Genomic DNA, 18,478 nt, shown 5'->3' on the forward strand with positions numbered 1-18,478 from the left:
CATCATGTATGCATCTCTACGCATGAGGCTGCAGTGCTCAACTCAACAGACCTGGTCCCTTTCCCTGGCAACATCCCCAATGCAAATGTGAACTGACATAAACGTCATGAGGACAGCAAGACAAATGTCGCCAAAATGCAACAAGTCAATTAACAGCATGTTAAGCACTACCAAAAGCATGTGGTGGGGTAGGGCATTTACCGTAGTCTGTATCTTCAGCCGGCCACTGCTGGGTGGGCCAGAAATACGGGGTCTACAAAAGAAACCAGGGAAAGCATGCGTGGATGCTAGGCTGTGACTCCGTGGACCCCCAGCCCTGTGACACTTTCGCCCCCTCTGCTGTTTCTAAAATGCTCATCAGTGAGGCTATGAAACCAGCCATTGACCTTTCCAAATAGGATTAACATACGAGTAAGAGCTGAACCCCAAGATCAAGGCCAAGGCTTACCTGAAATCGGTACAGGCTGCTGTCAGGCTTGAGAACAAGATTCTTGGGGTCTTGCAGGGGATAGATGTAGCCATATTTGACAATAAAGTTGCCCAGGTTCTGTGCCTCTGGGAAGAAGCAGTTCAGACACGGAACTTAAGAGCAATAGTCCAAAGGGTGAAGCTCAATCCCCAGCCCCCACCAACCACCCCATATTTAGGGACATATACCCCCATCCTAACAGCACTGCATCCAGGCGCAAGGAGAGCAGTTCTTGAACTTCACCATGCAGCAGCAGCAGCTGGAGAGCATGTTAAAAGGAGGCTTCCCCAGTCCTATCCAGGAATGACAGCTCAGCAAGTCTAGTATGGGACCCTGAATTTTAACTGACATCATAGGTGTTCCTACGCAGGTGGTCTGGGGATGACACTCAGATCTCTGGGTCTGGAGGAGGCCACAGGAGTGGGCACAGAATGTCTCTGGCGGAGGGAGGCCATTTTTATTTGTCAATTTCTATCCCAAGCTCTACTCTGCATGCATCCAGGTCCAGATTCCTCCACTGTCTCCTCCCCATCTCACTTTAATTTCCACCCTCTTCAACTCATGGCCCTGTCTCTGGATTTGCATCAACTAAAGGGAAACCTTCCTGTTTTTTCCCCATTCTTTCTGTTCCCAAAGCACCAATGAAAGTTAGTGTCTTTCCATGCTGGAGAGAGGATTTCATCCCACCAGTCCTCAGGCCTACCATGCAACTGACCTCTCATCCCATGGCTGACCACGCCACCTCCCATCCCACGGCTGACCACCCACCTCCCATCCCATGGCTGACCACACCACCTCCCATCCGACGGCTGACCACCCACCTCCCATCCCACGACTGACCACCCACCTCCCATCCCACGGCTGACCACCCCACCTCTCATCCCATGGCTGACCACGCCACCTCCCATCCCATGGCTGACCACCCCACCTCCCATCCCACGGCTGACCACCCCACCTCCCATCCCACGGCTGACCACGCCACCTCCCATTTCATAGCTGACCACCCACCTCCCATCCCACGGCTGACCACCCCACCTCCCATCCCACGGCTAACCACCCCATCTCCCATCCCACGGCTGACCACCCACCTCCCATCCCACGGCTGACCACCCCACCTCCCATCCCATGGTTGACCACCCACCTCCCACCCCACGGCTGATCACCCCACCTCCCATTCCATAGCTGACCACCCACCTCCCATCCCATGGTTGACCACCCACCTCCCATCCCACGGCTGATCACCCCACCTCCCATTCCATAGCTGACCACCCATCTCCCATCCCATGGTTGACCACCCACCTCCCATTCCATAGCTGACCACCCCACCTCCCATCCCATGGCTGACCACCCACCTCCCATCCCACGGCTGACCACCCACCTCCCACCCCACGGCTGACCACCCACCTCCCATCCCACGGCTGACCACCCACGTCCCATCCCACAGCTGAGCCTCCAAAGCTCTGAAAGACATCCTCCCCACCTCTCCCTCTTGAAGTCCACTCCCTCCACCAAAGGCTAGACCCTCATGTTTTATGCCTCATTATAAAATATATATAATATATAAAATATAATACATATACAGCCTGTTTTTCTCATGGGAAGCCTGGCCCCCAGATGCTTTCTTCTCCAACCTATTCTTCCAATCGCTTCTAAACATCCTAGCTTCAATATGATTATCATACATACGGTCATGCTCAAAAATCTCCCGTGGCTTCCTATTGCTTAATTCCCAGTTGGAACGTGGAATCTGCAAAGACTCCAGGTATTCTTTCCTGTCTCACCCACTTTCCATACTCCGCCGAAGTCATTCCTCCCGATTTCCCTCATTACTACTCCACTTCCTGTTCAATCCGTTTCTGCGCCATTGCTCTTGCTCGTTTTCCAAGAATATCCTCTGAACTCCCCTACGCCGATTTACAAGCATCACTTCTTTCAAGATAGCCCCTCTACACATCCAATCTTTGCCTCTCTCGCGGAACTTATTTTCTCCCTGACAATCAGTTGTGCATGGACCATCACCCATCAATGAGAAGTAAACACACCTCCAAGAAGTCTCTCCTGACCGACTCCTCCCCAACTACCTTTTTACTTGCTCTCAACAGTTTGTGTACAATAATCATTTCTTCCCAAATTATCACGCCTTGGCTTTTGATTCTGATTGCTTCACGCAAGAAGGCTTTATCCTTCCAATTAAAATGTAAATTCCTCGGAGACACAGCCTAATTCTTCACTTGGCTTCTACTCTCCGAAGATTCTCACGTGCTGCTGTGCACACAGTAGGGCTGATAAACTCTCACCCAGACTGGAGATCCAAAGCCGTTGTATGATCCACTGTAGAACATCATTGCCTGCAAAATAAGAGACAGGGGGCCTTTGTCTTTGCCTCCAAACACATCTCCCAACCTCTTAACACATCTCTGGGACCATGTCCTTCTCCTGATCAAAATCTCCGGAGACTTCCCATTTCACTCCATCCAAACTCTGCAGCATGTCATTCAAGGCCATCTGTGAAGAGCTCGCACCAGATTTCCAGTCTCACTCCCGGACATGCCCTAATCTTCATCTCTCTTGTGGGGCTTATATATACATTTTTTACCTTATAACACTTTGAGTATGGGACTATTTTTCATGAACTAGAGAGTAAACAGACTGAGTCTTACTACTGAAAAAATAAATAGATAAACCAGAAGACAGCTGCTTGTGAGACTCTGGATGGAGTCTGGACTCACGGGAGTAAAACAGAGCCCAGAAATGGGTGCAGAATTTTTGGTTTGGGACGATGATAAAAATTTTGATTAAGGATGGTGGTGATGATAGTACACTGAATAATTTATCAGAAAGTGGCTAAAGGGGAAAGTTTTGAGGTGGTAAATCTGTTACTAGAATAAATTTTTTTAAAAAACCAGCTATAAGACTGTACAGCGCAAACAGCGAGCCCTAATGTAAACTATGGACTATAGCTAATAGTATGATTGTAGCAACATTTTCTCATCAAATGTAACAGAAGCACCACATTTATGCAAAATGTTAATAGTGGGGGCGCGTGTGTGGGAACTCTGTATTTTCTGCATGATTTTTCTGTAAACCTACAACCTCTCAGAGTCCAGAGTGGGAAGAGAAGGCGGCGGGCTGAGGACAAAGGGCCCACAATTCCAATAAAAACTGAGGAGTCAGGAACTTCTAAATTCAAACCTGGCCTTCCAGGTTGTTGTACTCTTCTCAGAGTAGGTCATATTTTTGTTACAATTCGCAGACTGATTCACAGCTAAGGCCACCGTTTGCACTCTTGCCCTGGGGGCCTGCAAATCCTAGGGGCCAGCCTGGGAATACTGCAGAACGAGGAGAGACATGAGAAACATGGGGAGAGACAGGCAGGGATGAGCTCGGGAGAGAACTGCGCCCCTCGCCCCCTCCTCAAGGACTCAGATTTCATCTAAGGGCTAAGGCAAACCAAGCTCTGCCAACACTGTAGCTAGAACTGCTGCAGGAGACCACAGAGGTCCCGAGTCTCCTCCTCAGTCCCCAGCCCTTGGCCCCAGAGGTGGAACATGCTCCTTGCAGGTGGAAGGCGTCATCTCAGAAGCAAGACCACATACCCTGGAGCCAACACCCCAACTCAGGTGTCACCTCGCAAACACCAAAGACCACATTGTCTAACCTGGCTTCCAAGGCTTCCGAACTGGGTCTCCTGCCTGCATGGGAACCAGCCCACAGGACATGCCACTGAGGAAAGGTAGCCACGTGCCCGGTCAGGGACTGAGACCCTGATGTCCTTGGGGCTGGTCATTGCAAATGAGGTTTCCTTCCTCAGCGGTGGCAAAGGGCATCTCTTCTGGGACCTTCCAGAGAGGGCCACAGCCCCGCTCACAAACTGTCTGGCAGCGATGGTTGTGCACGGACAGCCTGGAATGCTTCCCTTCCTCCCCATGCCCTGGGGCACAGCTGTCCACCATTCCTTCCGTCCCCTCCCACATGGCCACCACTATTGTTTTCACTGGGTTCTCCTTCTATTGCTCTCAGCCTTAATCATTCCAGGCTGGCTGTTCAAAAGCAAAATTCTTCATCTAAAATCTACTTAAAATCTTAGAACTGTGTGTTTTAGATTTTCTACCCCAAGTCCTTAAATGCTGTTTAGCGCTGTGCCAACCAAGAGAGAGACCTATGCAGACATTAGACTGTTTATCTCTCTCCACCAAGGAGCCGAGGGTTTTTTTCATCCACTTAACTGCTTCCTAAAATAGAGCAAAGAAGATTATGGTGCCACCGGCCTCTGCATTCCATGGTCTGTGTTATAGCCCAGCAGGCTGTTCAGGCTCCCTCATCCCCAGGAAGCCCTGGGTCCCCTGCCACCCGAGGAGTGGGGTGGCTGGTGACCCAACGTGCTTCCATTGCTGTCATGTGGTAGGAGCAAGGCTTCTACTTGTGTTCTGCTCTAGCAGCTAAAATTCACCTGTGCTCAGTGGGGAGCAAGGGAAAATACAGCCCAGATCCAGGAACCACATGCCTCTATTGTACAAGGAAGGAAAGCAGCTCTGACTGGACACTGGAAAGGTGTATGGACTATGGAGTCATCTACCTGGGCTCAAGTCCAAGTCACCTGTTAGCTAAGTGGCATGGGTAATTTGCTGAGCCTCTTTGTGTTTCAGTTGCTCCATCTGCAATATCTACCCCTCACTTTATTATGAATGCTAACAGATACACATGGAAAGTGCTATGCCACCCACTGAGCGTCCACCACAGGCCAAGCACTTGCACAGCACTGTCCGTTTAATTTCTGCAATAATCCTCTTAGCAGAAATTGCTATTACCGCTTTACAGATGAGAAAACTGAGACTGAAACTAGATAGCTAGTAAAGGGGCCCCCAAGGATTCAATTCCAGGGCGCTTGATTCAATGTATAGAGCTGTTTGCACAATGCTCGAGCAGGACCAATTCATACATTTGAGAAATGTTTATTGAACATCCCCTATGAACCAGGGCCCTGCTAAGCTCTGGGGTTGCCCAGAAGAGCAAGACATTTATTTCCCCTCGAGGGTCTCCCCAGCCAGGTGGAGAATTCAGGCCCCAGTGAATGAAAGCCAGGGGCAGGGAGGGAGCAGGGGTCAGGGATGCCTTCAGGAAGAATTGCCACAGCTGAATCTCAAACAATGGCAGAGGCACTCAACAGAATCTTTCCATCAGTCCCTATTCTTTGGGTGCCCAGAGCAACTCTGGTTCCTAACTTTCCGCAAGTCCAGCCCATCAGTGTTTCCTTTACTTTTGTGAGCCACCCTACAGCATGTCAAAACAATTCCTCTTTTGCTTCAACCAGCCAGAGGGGGTCTTCCAGGGCTCGCGCTCCAGGAGCCCTGAGTGACTCCTTGCAGGGGGGGCACCCCTTCCCCTGAGCAGTCAGGAAAGGGAACAGGCGATCAGCAGCCAGGCGGAAGGTCAGCAGCCAGGCTCGCCTCAACAAAGACATGGGCACCTTGAGTAAAAACTGAATAGTCAGGTCACGGACCCGAGCAGAGAGGGAGTGCACCCAGCAGGGGTCAGCAGCAAGTCCCAGATGTGGGCTTTGTTTCTGCATGCAATCTGCTTCCCCCAAAACCATGCTTTTTACTGCAAATCCAAGATCATGAAACACATGCAACACATTAATCAAAGCATTGTGGTGTCTCGCTCCTTCTGCTGTGCAGGCCCTTTGCCCCCCACAGAGAGAGGAGGCAAGGGTGTGGCGGGGGAGGGGCAGGGAAGTATGTGGATGAGAAGGTAGGGACAGGTGCAGCAAGGTAGGGGCCAATTATTTCCTTCTGCAAAATGTTTTTCTTTTTTTTTCCTGCTACTTGATTTCATAAAAACAAAACAAGCCAAAAAACCCAACAACGATAGTAAAGGTTTTAAAATGATGACCGCCTGAGAGCAGGGGCTTCAAGAAAAAAACTCCGGAGTCCTTTTCTCTTTCCTCCCTGACCTCTCCCCCCGAAGGAGAATGGAGTCGGCAAACTTACTCTGTAAAGGGCCAGAGAGTAAATGTTTTCGGCTTTGTGGGTCATGCGGTCTCTGTCACAACGACTCAAGTCTACCATTGTGGCGTGAAAGTGGCCACAGATAACACGAAGTGAAAGGGCATGACTGTGGCTCAACAAATCTTTTATTACAAGTACTGTCAGGGGCCATGGTTTGCCAGGCCCTGTGTGCGGTCTGTTCCAGCAAGGCTGTGCTGCAGGACACCTCACCTGTCATGGCGTGGGGGACGCTGGTGACCAGGACCCTCTGGTTCTGCACTCTGACCCCCGTCTCTGGGCTCTGCATGTCCTTCACGAGGGCTTGAATCTGTAAGACAGAACAGAAAAGGCTGCCTGGCGGGAGCCGCTGCACAAACTAATTGAGTGAGGCCCTCTGCTTGGCACGGGAGGATCAAAAGACAAAAATGGGCAGCATCCCTCTTCCCAAAGGAGCTTACGACATGGTGCAGCAGACAGATGGGCACTGAATAAGTATCGTAACAAGCAGAAATAAATGCATACTTCATACACATAAACAAACAAGCACCCATGTGCGAAAACTCAAAATGATTCTTTCTGTCTCAGAGATTCTGGGAGAGCCTTTAAGAGAAGATGGGATTTAGTGAAAAAGGATTTTGCTGAAAGGAAAGGGAGAGATGGAGAGCAAAGACATGGAAGGATGGCAGTGCACTGTGCATGAAAAGAACAGAAAACAGTGGGAGATGGGCTTTGGAACACTGTATCCCAGAAAAACCTGTTCTTAATCTGAACGCCATTTCTGTGGGTGTGAATGTTTACAAATAGGACCTTTTGATGAGGTTATTTCAGTTAAGGTGTGGCCCTGCTGAGTCAGGGTGGGTCTTAATCCTATTACCAAACGCCTAATAGAGAAGGTCGCAGAGAGAGAGAGAAACACAGAGGGAGCAGCCAGAGCCGGCAGTCAGCGGACGGAGAATCCAGGGGAGGCCACTGTGTGCAATGCCAGGGGACAGAAAAGCCAGAGGCCAAGGATTGCCAGCAGCCAGCCCCAGAGTGCCACAGTCTTCTGGGGGAAAGTGTAGCCTTAATGACTCCTTGATTTTGGACTTCTTTTAGCCTCAAAACTGGGAGCCAAAGACCTCCTGGTGTTTAAGCCAAACCATTGCAGGGTATTAGCTTCAGCAGCCAGGAAAACTAAAACAAAGGTGAAGGAGGAAAGGCAGCTGGAAGCCAGCCCGCAGTGGGTCTCCAATGCCACCCTCAATGGGTTGGATCTTATTCTAGCAGCTACTGCTGCAGAACGGCATAACCTGGCCTGGGTTTTGGAGATGTGGCCAATGCCAGTCAAAGAAGACCGAGATGTGAAGAAATGTGCTAAATTAGAAAAAAGCAGGGTGAGCCATTCAGAGCTACTTCAGTAGTCCAGACAAGAAATGATGGGGCTCCCTTCCAGCCAGCTGCCACCCTGCCTAGTCGCAAAAGTGCACCCACAGTGAGTCTTTAAATTAATTTAAAATACATCACTCCACTCAACCCCCTTCAGTGGCTATGTTGCTTGGAATAAATGGCAAAGTTCCCCTCCTGGTCGGCGTGGTCTGGGACCCTGCCTCTGTCTTCTCCAGTCCTTTCCGACCCAGCTCGGTCCCATGCAACACAGTGGTCGCCCTGCTGCCGCCCGACCATGCCACCCACACTCCCAGGCTCCTGTCTGTCTTTGCTCTGACCATTTCCTCTGCCTGAACCACCCCTCCCAAAAGAGGTCGTCAGCTCACCGGCCTCCCCTCCCTCCTCTGATAGTCTCACGATGCCCTCCTGGGCTATTCTACTTAATGCTGCAGCCTTAAACTCCACCCATGGCATTCCTGAGCTCCTATGCATGTCCCAACAGACCAGATGATTTACCTATTTTTCATATTGTCTACTGGTGTGCTGTACATCTCCCCTGCTCCGAGAAGGTGAGCTCCTCAAGGGTGGGTCTTTGTTGCATTCCCTGCTGTATTCCAAATGCCTAGAGCGGTGCCGGGAACACAGCAGTACTCAACAAATAGCTATGGCATGAAGAAATACATGAAGGGAGGCGGTGGCAGGGAAGGTGGTTTTTAAAGCCCTAATGAAGTTGAGAATAACTGTCTTTGCAATGATTGGGTGGTTCAACGAAAGTGGCAGAGAATAATGCCAAGATTTATAACCTAAAGACCAGAACCACTAGTTACCAAAACAGAAAACAGGGAAGACAATGTGTCTGTTTTGGAATACTGACTTTGAAAAACTACTGAGCTATCCAAGGCAATGTAGCCAGCCTACTGGAAATGACTGCCCCAAGTTCAGAAGAGATAAGGATCAGCGAGAGAAATGAGTATAGAAGACAGAGATGAAGCCAAAGAGAATCAATGAGCTGCCCACGAAATACCAAACAGTAGGCAAACAGCCAAGGATAGTCCTTAGAGTATTTAAAATTTTTTATTAAACAATATATATATTTTTGCATTTGAAAAAAATAAATGGAAAAATAATCAACTGAGGGGTGTTTTTAATGAACTGAATGTTTGGCACTCTTCACAAAAGATAACCAAAGTTTCTCACCATTCAGCGTCTATGGTGTGATGTCAACAAGGCCTTCCATGAGAGGTTGGGAATGTCACATTCCATGAGAAAAGCCCTCACTGATGGGGAAACCATCCATTCCCCCTGACCCAGATGCAATGCAGACGCTCAGTCAGTCATTCAACAACCAGAGTGAGACGATGTGGTCCCTGCATCCCAGGAGCTCACTAGCTAGTGCAAGAACATTACAGGAATGGGTACAACGATGAAGGTTTGATTAGAGTGCAGGAGTCCCTGGACGGGGTCAGGTAAGGCTTCCTGAAGATAACTCTTCAAGTGAATCTTAAAAAGACGGGGAGAAATTGGGCACAAGAAAGGAAAAGCAGGGAGGGAAAGGGCCTCCGGGGCTGAAGGGGCTACAGTGAGCAAAAGGATAAGAAGGAACAAAGGCCTTTCCCGTCCTTCCCCGACCCTCCACTCTCCCCTGAGGCTCTGGCAGCCACGCACAGCTGGCCATGTCCTTGTGGAGGAGATGCCACCTCAAACCTGAAACTCGAGCCACACCCAAACTAAACAGCTCACTGAGCCACCTGCTTCCCTCAGTTTAACTACCTGAGTTACATACTCATTACTCTCCTGCCATTTACTAAAAGAACACTCCCCAACACTGCATAGTCCCTTACAATTTCCAAAGGCCTTGTGCAGCTGGAATGTGTTTGCGGTCTAAAGAAAAAGAACCCTGGGTCCCCACCGCCATCAGAGAGCTTCCTTTTTCTACTAATTGTGAGGTCTTGGGCAACTCATTTAACGTCTCCGACTTTCCTTCCTCCACCAGCAAACGGGCACAAGAATGATATGCGCTCTGTTCACCGGCGCGGCTCCTCTCATTGTCTAATCAAAGAACTGTGTAGACATGGCTTTACGAGGAGAGAGACGAATGTTTGCGGTTATGATTAGGACTGTTAACATCAGAAGCATTCATGCAATCAATACATCTGAAAGTCTGCATGCAGGGCTGCATCTAGATGTCTGAGGACAAAACCCCAGCTCTGTTAACTAAACAGAAGTTTCTACTGAGTCTCCCTCAAAAAGCCAGGGAGACAACCAGTACAAAAACAAAGTCAACTAATATAAAAGCTAGGGCTCTTGGGTCAGAAAAAGCTCTGTCCAAACCCCTGCTCCAATTCATAAGCTAGAGGCCTGAGGAAAATTACTAAATTGCACTAAAGGTCACTTCTTCGTAAAACAGAGATTACAATAGTATGTACATTGTGGCAGGGATGTCGAGAAAATTAAATAAGATTAGTACTTAGAAGGCTTCGTCCAGAGCCATGCACAGAGAAATTAGCTGTTAGAGGACCCTCGCAGACTGAATCATGCCCCAAAAAACTAGGGAAGATGCTAATGGCAAAGAAAAGGAGAGGAGGAGGAGAGCAGAGATGATGGAGCAGGGGTGCCCAGTGAGTAAGGCAGGATGTCCCCAGATGGTGGGGAGGGGGCTGCCCTGCACAGGGAGGGATGACGTGACAAGGCAGGGCCTCCCCTGGTGGGAAAGCGAACGGACTGAGCTGGCTGCTGGAGGTTGAGGGTCACACTGTGCCTCGTGCCCCCTTGGGCATCAGGGGCCTGGCGGGTCTCAGACCACTGGGCCAGCTGAGTGACAGCAGCAAGGGGGGAGCAAAGAGCAACCCCCAGGAGGATGCTGGAGGGTGGGCTGGGAGGTGGCCAGGGGACCAGGGCGGGGGGTGCGTCATGGTCTGTAGGAGTCTCTCCTTGCAGAGTTTTCACCTGACCACAATTTGTGGTACCCCCCAAAGTCCATTAACTTTCTAACGATGGAGCCCTTTTCCACATTAGCCACCAGATTAAAGCCCATATGGACTCAAAATACCTTATGAGAGGAAATGACAGTGTTTCATGGAAACAGGAGGACCCACGTATCGAAGGAGGAAAAGAAACCTGTGGGAAACTTGAGCTTCTCCAATAAAAAGTTACCAGATTTAATTCCTTCTCTTTGTATCAAAAAAAAATCAACTTATAAAGAGTTTGAAAATAACCTTCAGAGGAGGAATAATGAGAGTTATTTTAAAAACACAATGAGGGGAGTCAGATCTCTTTCTAGCAGGTGTAGCATCCTTCACAGAGGAGGGGTTGAGGGGAGGAAGCCACATCACATGAGCCTCGCGAACTTTTTAGGGAGTTTGGTCCATGAGGAATCCGATCAATTTCCCTCAGACCCCTCCTCATATAAATAGCTCTGACAGCGTCTCCCCATGCCCCCAACAAGGAAATGACAGAATTCCTGGCTCATGGCCCCATCTCTGGGAGACTCAATCAGAAAAACCCCTTGCCTATTGCAGAGATGACAGAATCTGAATTGCTTCTGAAGTTCTCCAGGGAAACTCTTGCCTTTTAGCTCCCAACTATTCGAAAGCCTCACCCCCTTCTCCATGAATCCTCAGAGGGGCCCTGCAAAAAGTGAGTGCCACCCCAGCAGCAAAGGCCCATGTCTCTAGGCTCCTCCCAAGAAGAATCCATCAGATCTTGTTCCCAGGCAACAGACGCTGCCAAACCAGGCCACTGCCATGACCCCGGGCTGGGGGCAATGAGGGTGTCGGGCTCATGTTCCCTCCTCCACATGCCAGCATGCTAGGACATGTCAGGGAAGCCCGTCAGCACAGAGGGATCAGAAGTGACGGCTCTGATGGCTTCGGTGTCCCACCCACCCAGCCCCACACTACTGCGTGCATTAAGGAGCTGTCACTCACTTCTAAGATCTTCAGGGATGGAATTTTCCTTGAAGCCAGAAAAAGTTCCCAGGGGGACAATAATCATCAGTACTTTTATGTACAGAGAAGAGGAAAATGACCCAGAAGCACAGGGCTGTTTATCTAGTGGAAGAGAATGTGCTCGTGCTAACAAGGCTGCCTGCGGAGCCCAGTGCCCCGTGCCAGTGCCCTGACGACACAGGCTCAGCGGTGCCCTCTGCACAAACCAGACCTTCCCACCCTGGTCAAAAGCCCAGAGAGCTCCCAGATGATCCCGCCACGCAGTGACCAGCTTCTTCTGACTCGACTTTTTGTGTGTTTTAATTTCTAAATTTACAAACCTCTGTACTCACCAAGCAACAACTCTCCCTTCCTCTACTTTCCTCACACCTAGGGGATCTGCTTTCTATCTCTGAGTTTACCTGTTCTACGGACCTCATATAGTAGAATCACACAATATTCGTCTTTTTGTGTCTAGCTCATTTGACGCAGCGCCAAGGTTTCAAGGTTCACCCACGCTGTAACACAGATCAGAACTTCATTCCTTTACACAGCTGAATAATATTCCATTCTGTGTCTGTGCGAGGTTTTGTTTATCCATCTATCTGCTGGTGGGCCTTGGGTTGTTCCCACCTTTTTGGTGACTGTGAACAATGTGGCTATGAATATTAGTGTGCAGGTCTGAGTCCCTGTTTTCAATTCCTTTGGGTCTATCACTAGGAGCAGAATTGCTGGATCACGGAATAATCCTACATTTAGCTTCCTGAGGAACTGCTATGCTGCTTTCCACAGCAGCCGCAGCATTTTACATTCCCATCTACTTTGGGGTTCTAACACCTCTTTTATCTACCCACTAAATCCGGCTTAGTGGAAGGTCCTCTAACCTCCGTCCTGGATTGTCAGACTCTGCCTTTACCCAGGCGTCTGTCTCAGCTTCCAGTGCATCCTCTAGCCCAGGGGTTCTCAACTGCTGTTCTATCTGCATTTGGGGCTATATAAATTCATTGTTGTGGGGAGCTGTCCTGTGCTTTGCCAAATGTTTAGCAGCCTCCCTGGCCTCTACCCACTAGATACCAGGAGTACCCCCAGTTGCGACAACCAAAAAATGTCTCCAGATACTGTCAAATAGCCTCAAGAACTTTCACTTCAGATGCACATTCAAATCACCTTTAAAATGACCAATGCTTGGGCCCCACCCCAAGCCAAGCAAATTGCAAACTCTGAGTTCCATATCAATATCTTAAAGGACGGCCAAGGTTTGAGAACCACTGATGCCCTCGAATCTGAGTATCTTTCTAGCATATAAAGCGATTCATTTCATTCATCCCTGGTTTTAAAACTTCCAATGGCTTTCCGGCAGACCCAGAAGGCTCCAAACTCTCAACGTCATATAAAACGCCCTCCGATTCTGGGCCCTGCTTCCCTGCCCTCCTTTCTATCTATCACCCCCTCCCCCCTTAATCTGTCTGCAGCCAGCTCTGGGCATCCCAGCCACTCCTAAGTCCCCCAAACTACATGCCATCTCATATTTGCCTAAATCATCACTCATTATCCCACCTTCCTGGCAAAAACTTTCTAATATTTCAAATCTTGCCTCCGTTGCAAACCCCCTTTATGAACCCCACCCTGATCTGTCCACCCCAGGAGAAATGACCATTCCCCCTTTTGTATGTTATATAGACACATCCTCCAGCAATGCCTGCCACAAGGTATTCTCCTTATCTAAGCACCTGTCTTTCTCCGTTTGGCTCTAAGCCCAGGGGGGCAGGGGCTGTGTCTCAATCCCCTTGCTGCCCCGAGCGCCTGGCACAGCCCTAGCATGTACGTGCTCAGTTATACAAGTGCGCTCTGAGTGAACGAACGATACAAGCAAAAGATACCACCCTCTGCCCGGGTCCCCTGATGTTTCTGGCCCGGCACTCCCTTCCCAAGCAGACAGGCCAGAAGCACAGCAGTCTAAGGGGAGGACTCTCCAGGTGGCATCAAGAAAGTGAGACCCACGGGGAATCCCAAGGGCAGCGGCAACTGCACCAGCTGAGATGGTGATCTGAGATCTGAGAACCGCAGAGGGTGTGGCCAGAACTGGGACAAGCAGCCCCCCTGCCCCCACCCCAGTACCGGACCCACCGCAAGCCACCCACCCAGCTCTGCCATCCACTGCTCATTACCCACTGACTCCCCCTTGCAGAGCCCCTGGACTGGTGGGCTCCCCACCTCTTTCTGCCACCCCAGCGGGGGTGCCCACCACCAGGCCACCAGAAAGCAGAGGCAGGCGGCACCCAGTTGGCACAGCATCTCAGCCCATGGCTAGCACGGAGTCCGAACCCAGAGGCTGTGGGTGCAAAAGCCTCGGGGAGTTGCGGGAGAAGGGAGAAAGAAGGCCCTAAGTGAACTCTCTTAGCCCAGGGAATAGAAGAACTCCCAGCCTTTCCCACCTGCTCCCAAGAGAGCGACGTTTAGCCACCACAGCCACCCTCTCCAGAGTCCTCAATGGCCCCCTATGGGATAAAAGTGTACCGTCAAAAGGTTCAAAAGGACTTTTAGGGTCCGCCTGGCCACTGTCTACTTTTCCAGACTTCTTCCCCCCTGTACTTCAGACTGGCTATGCAGAGCATGTCCTCAAACCCACCAGAACCCCATGCCTCTCGGCCACACACATGCCATTCCCTCAGCCTGGAACAGTCTTCTCCTTTTCTCCATCTGGACTTCCCTACACACCTTTCACTTCTCAGGCCCCCAGGCACATTCAGCCGGGCTGTCCCGCAGCCTCCTACAACGTGCACAAGTGCACAAACACCCCACTGGATGACAGACCATGGCTAGTCCTGTGATTTTTCCTGGCTTCCCCACTCAGTGACTGTGGGGCTAGTCCATGTCACTTCGCATCTCTGAGCCTCAGTTTCCTTCTCTTTAAAATGGTGACACTAGCCATTGGCTTGTGGAATAGATGAAACAATGCATGTGAGATGAGCAGCTTCTCACTAAGGACACGGCCTACTTCATGCACAATCACTGAGCCAGAGGGGAAGGACAGCACCCATGCCCACATTCCTTTAATACGGGCCCTTCTCCAGAAGTCTGGGCAGCTGGTTCATCTTTAAGGGACCAGGCACCAGGCTCCCGAGACCTGTTATGCTGACCTGGATTGTAGCCCCAGTTTCTACTCTAAGGAGCTCTGGGACCCAGCAAAAACCTCAGAAGACCAAGAAAGGATCCAGCCCAGCAAGGAGCTGTGCTGAAGCAGATGTGCTTGGGGCAGGTGGGGAGGGGGGAGTCAGGAGAACTGGCCTTCACAGAGGAGGGCACCTTCAGCTGAACCTGGAAGGAGGAGTGGGAGCTTGGCAGGTGAGAAGGGGAGAAAGAGCACAGGGTTTGCTGGAACAGGCAGGAAGTCACTGTGGCGACAGCGCCGGCCAAGGGCTGGTAGCTAGTTCTCCCTAGAGGACAGGTGTAAAGAAAGGAGGACGGAAAGCCAGGGAGATGGGCCCAGAGCAGGACTTCAGCCAGGCTGAGAAGGCTGGGCTTTCTCCCGTGAAAGGAAAGCCACAGGAAGCCAAGGGAGGGTTTCAGGTGCAGGAGCTCAGCATTGGTTTGGGAAAGAAAATCAGTATGTGTATGAAAGTTGGCGTGAAGGAGGGGAGGCTGGAGGAGAAGAGGGGAAGTGGGAAACTAAGGCACCAGCCAGATAGCCAAGGAAAACAGGATATAATAGTCATGATAGAAAAGAATGCCTGAGATTCAGGAAGCAAACAGAATGTGTCCAGACAATTACTCTCTGAGCCTCTAAGCTAAAGTTGTCCTGGGAGAAGCAGCAGCCCTGGGAGAGATCCTGAAAGATGACTGATGGCTTTCTGGTCTCAGGCTTAGATGGTTTCTTCTACTTTTAGGAACTGGTGTTTGCAGGAGAGAAACTCTTGGGCTTCTTTCCTAGATGATGCTCGTCCCACCTGGTTAACAGAGAGGAAGACAAGGTGTCTGCTGCACCTCTACTGCCTGGTGATATGAGCACAAGCTTCTCCGGGTAGGTGGACCCAGGGAGACCAACCATCCTGGGATGTCCCAGTTTTAGAACTCAGAGTCCCACATGGGGCAAATGAGGACAGCTGGTCACTAACTGGACCAATCTGCTGAGTCCAGAGGCCCCGGGCACAGGGACAGGCTCCTCACAAAGCATTTGGCTAATTCTACTCAACAGGATAAGCCTAAGAAGATGGGCTTTGTGGTGAAAAGTGGCTCTGGACAGGAGGAAGGACAGACAGGTGACCTGAGACCAAAACTCTGTAAATCTTTTCAGACACCAATTATCTCAAAAGCCCTGAACAAAATGAGTCACTTCGTCCCCAGTATATCACCCCACAAATGCCTTCTACCTCCAACATGTCCACAGGGGACCAGCCCCGTGTCTGGCCACTTGGGCTGAGAAAAAACATTCACAGCCAAAGGGAAAAAGTTATGAGCCTAGCGTGGGCACAGGGACACAGATACCCACACACGGGTCCATGTTCACACACGCTCTTGCACAGATCCCAGGGGATTGAAACCAGTGGCCCTTTACCCCTCGAAGCACACCATTTTCATGGTACACTCCCTTCTCCACACACATTTACTTTAAAATACTACACTTTTGGATCAGAAAAACAGCAACAAGGTAGGTGCTAATTAATTGAACATCTGGGTGTCTTCTAACAATATCAGGAGACTGTCTCCAGCCTGACAGAGCCTCTGATGAATTGAGTAACAGGTTGTTTTCTCCCTCCAGCGGACCACCCAAGCAGTGCCTGTGGCTTCAGGTTCTCCTCCATAAACAGGCTACACAGAAACCTAATCATTACTGCCTTTACATGACACACACACAGCAAATAAGCCATCTAATAAAAGCCAAAACACACTAACCCGGCACGGGGACAGCCTTCCTGGTGGCCCCGTGCCACCCCCCCCCCCAGCTCCCGCACGCTCTCGGGGCTGCCCCCGCGATCCCCCCTCCGCTCCCGCACGTTCCCGGGGCTGCCCCCCGCGAACCCCCTCAGCTCCTGCACGCTCCCGGGGCTGCCCCCCGCGTCCCCCGCCCGCAGCCCAGGGCAGGCTGTACCTTCTGGAGAAAGGCCATCCTCGGCCTGTACTGCTGGCCTTGGTGTCGGACTGTCATCCTGGACCCTGGATGAATTCAGAACCAGAGCACAAACGGGAGCGAGAGGAACTGCAAAGGCCCCAGATTTAAAAAGCCAGCGGGGCTCCCACGACCCCCGGACATCCGCGGGGGCGGGCGGCTGCGGGGGGCGCCCCCGGCCCCGCACGAGGCGCCCGGGAGAGCGGCTGGAGCCCGCGCCCGCCAATCAGCGAGCGGCACCCGGGCTCATTAGCATGCACTGCGCTGGCGCCAACCTGCCACCAGGGGGCGGCGCCCGCCGCGGCCGGGACCCCGCGGGGCCTCAGGTGAGTGGCCGGGAGTGAGCCTTTTCACCCGGGGAGCAAGTTATGAACAGACGCGAGACGCGGCGGTCTCAGCAGTGCAAACGGATTGATAAACCCGGGCTTTCCCATCCTGGCTCTGCCACGGGCCAGCTGGGCGACATTGGGCAAGTGCCTTGAAATCTCTAGGTCTGAATTTCCTTACCTGAGAAAGTAAAAAACTAAAAATGGAATGACACTATATAACAGAAGGGCTGTCTTATTTAATGGGGAAATGTGCTAACGGTGCTTGGCCTTCCATAACGGTTTAGAAAATCATCGGTGGTGCTCTGTTGTCCGGGTAGCAGAGGAACTGGTGAGGTGTTGGTTGAAGAAAGGAGGTCAGAAAGGAAGAGAGGGAGGCCATCGACCCTACTGACCAACTGTCTGGCTTTGGGCAGCTTACAGGTTACTTCTCTGCTTCCCAGTGCTACCATCTTTTAAAAAATGAAAGAATGAGCCCCTGTAATAATCATCCAAAAGCTTTGTCATATAAAGGATCTTCTCTCATTTATACAGGTTGGATGGCCCTCTAGTGTAGAAGATGAAATGCTAAGTGGAAAGAGAACAAAGAGGGGTTTGTCTCAAGAAGTCATAATTAATTGATGTCTCGTTAAAGCAGTTGTTCTAGTCCGTATTTCTTGTCATATAGAATGTAAGAATCTGAAGAAAGCTGTGAACACAGGAAACACTCTTGTGTGTGTGTGTGTGTGTGTGTGTGTGTGTGTGTACAATATAAACATACAACGCTAACTCAAGTTTGCAAATAATTTCAAGAGGTTCATGGTCGGTTCCCCCAGGACCCTTTGCATGGACTTCCGATACAGAGCTCCCACTTTAAAGAATCTGGTTTCTATCCACTGCAGAAAACCAGAGATCCTGCCAAGCAAACCAGGCTACTGAGAAACGTGCTCCTGGTGTGAGCTGAGGCCTGAGTTAACATGCTGGAATATGCTGCCCTTTTCCCATCGATCATCTTTTGGCCTCTTGTTCTATAGAAACCACCCTGGGTTATTCCAGAGAAGATGAACTATGAGGGACCGTCCAGCTTAAGCATTTCTTGATTCTATAAATCCAAGCAGAGAGAAGAAGTGGTTTTCCTTAGATCAAGGGTGAGAAAACTTAAATTACTCAAGAGAAGAGGGGCAAAACTGCAAGGATCTTTGTTCAGTAATAAGATAGGGGAGGTCCCCGAATGCCTGCCCCTCTTCTCTCCGCCACTTCTTCTATCAGGCCCTGCTCTCCAAGAAACCACGTTTTGTGGGACCCACCCTTACTCCTCA

The 18,478-nt window shown here is 50.6% G+C and overlaps 1 protein-coding gene across 2 annotated transcripts in view; it reads right to left on the reverse strand.

Moving 5' to 3' along the window:
* Positions 1-17,039, reverse strand: part of RGS9 (regulator of G protein signaling 9) — a 72,087-nt gene extending 55,048 nt beyond the window's left edge. For both annotated transcript variants that reach the window (XM_077163641.1, XM_077163640.1), the window contains exons 1-5: positions 16,837-17,039; positions 6,688-6,784; positions 2,767-2,817; positions 449-555; positions 202-253 (exon numbers count right to left, since the gene is read on the reverse strand). In XM_077163641.1, the coding sequence (XP_077019756.1) occupies positions 202-253; positions 449-555; positions 2,767-2,817; positions 6,688-6,784; positions 16,837-16,893 (364 nt within the window). In that variant the 5' untranslated portion in view covers positions 16,894-17,039. The remainder of the gene's footprint in view (positions 1-201; positions 254-448; positions 556-2,766; positions 2,818-6,687; positions 6,785-16,836) is intronic.
* Between the last annotated feature and the right edge of the window lie 1,439 nt (positions 17,040-18,478).

This window comes from Tamandua tetradactyla, chromosome 6 (genome assembly GCF_023851605.1).
Source record: "Tamandua tetradactyla isolate mTamTet1 chromosome 6, mTamTet1.pri, whole genome shotgun sequence".
Classification (NCBI taxonomy): Eukaryota; Metazoa; Chordata; class Mammalia; order Pilosa; family Myrmecophagidae; genus Tamandua; species Tamandua tetradactyla.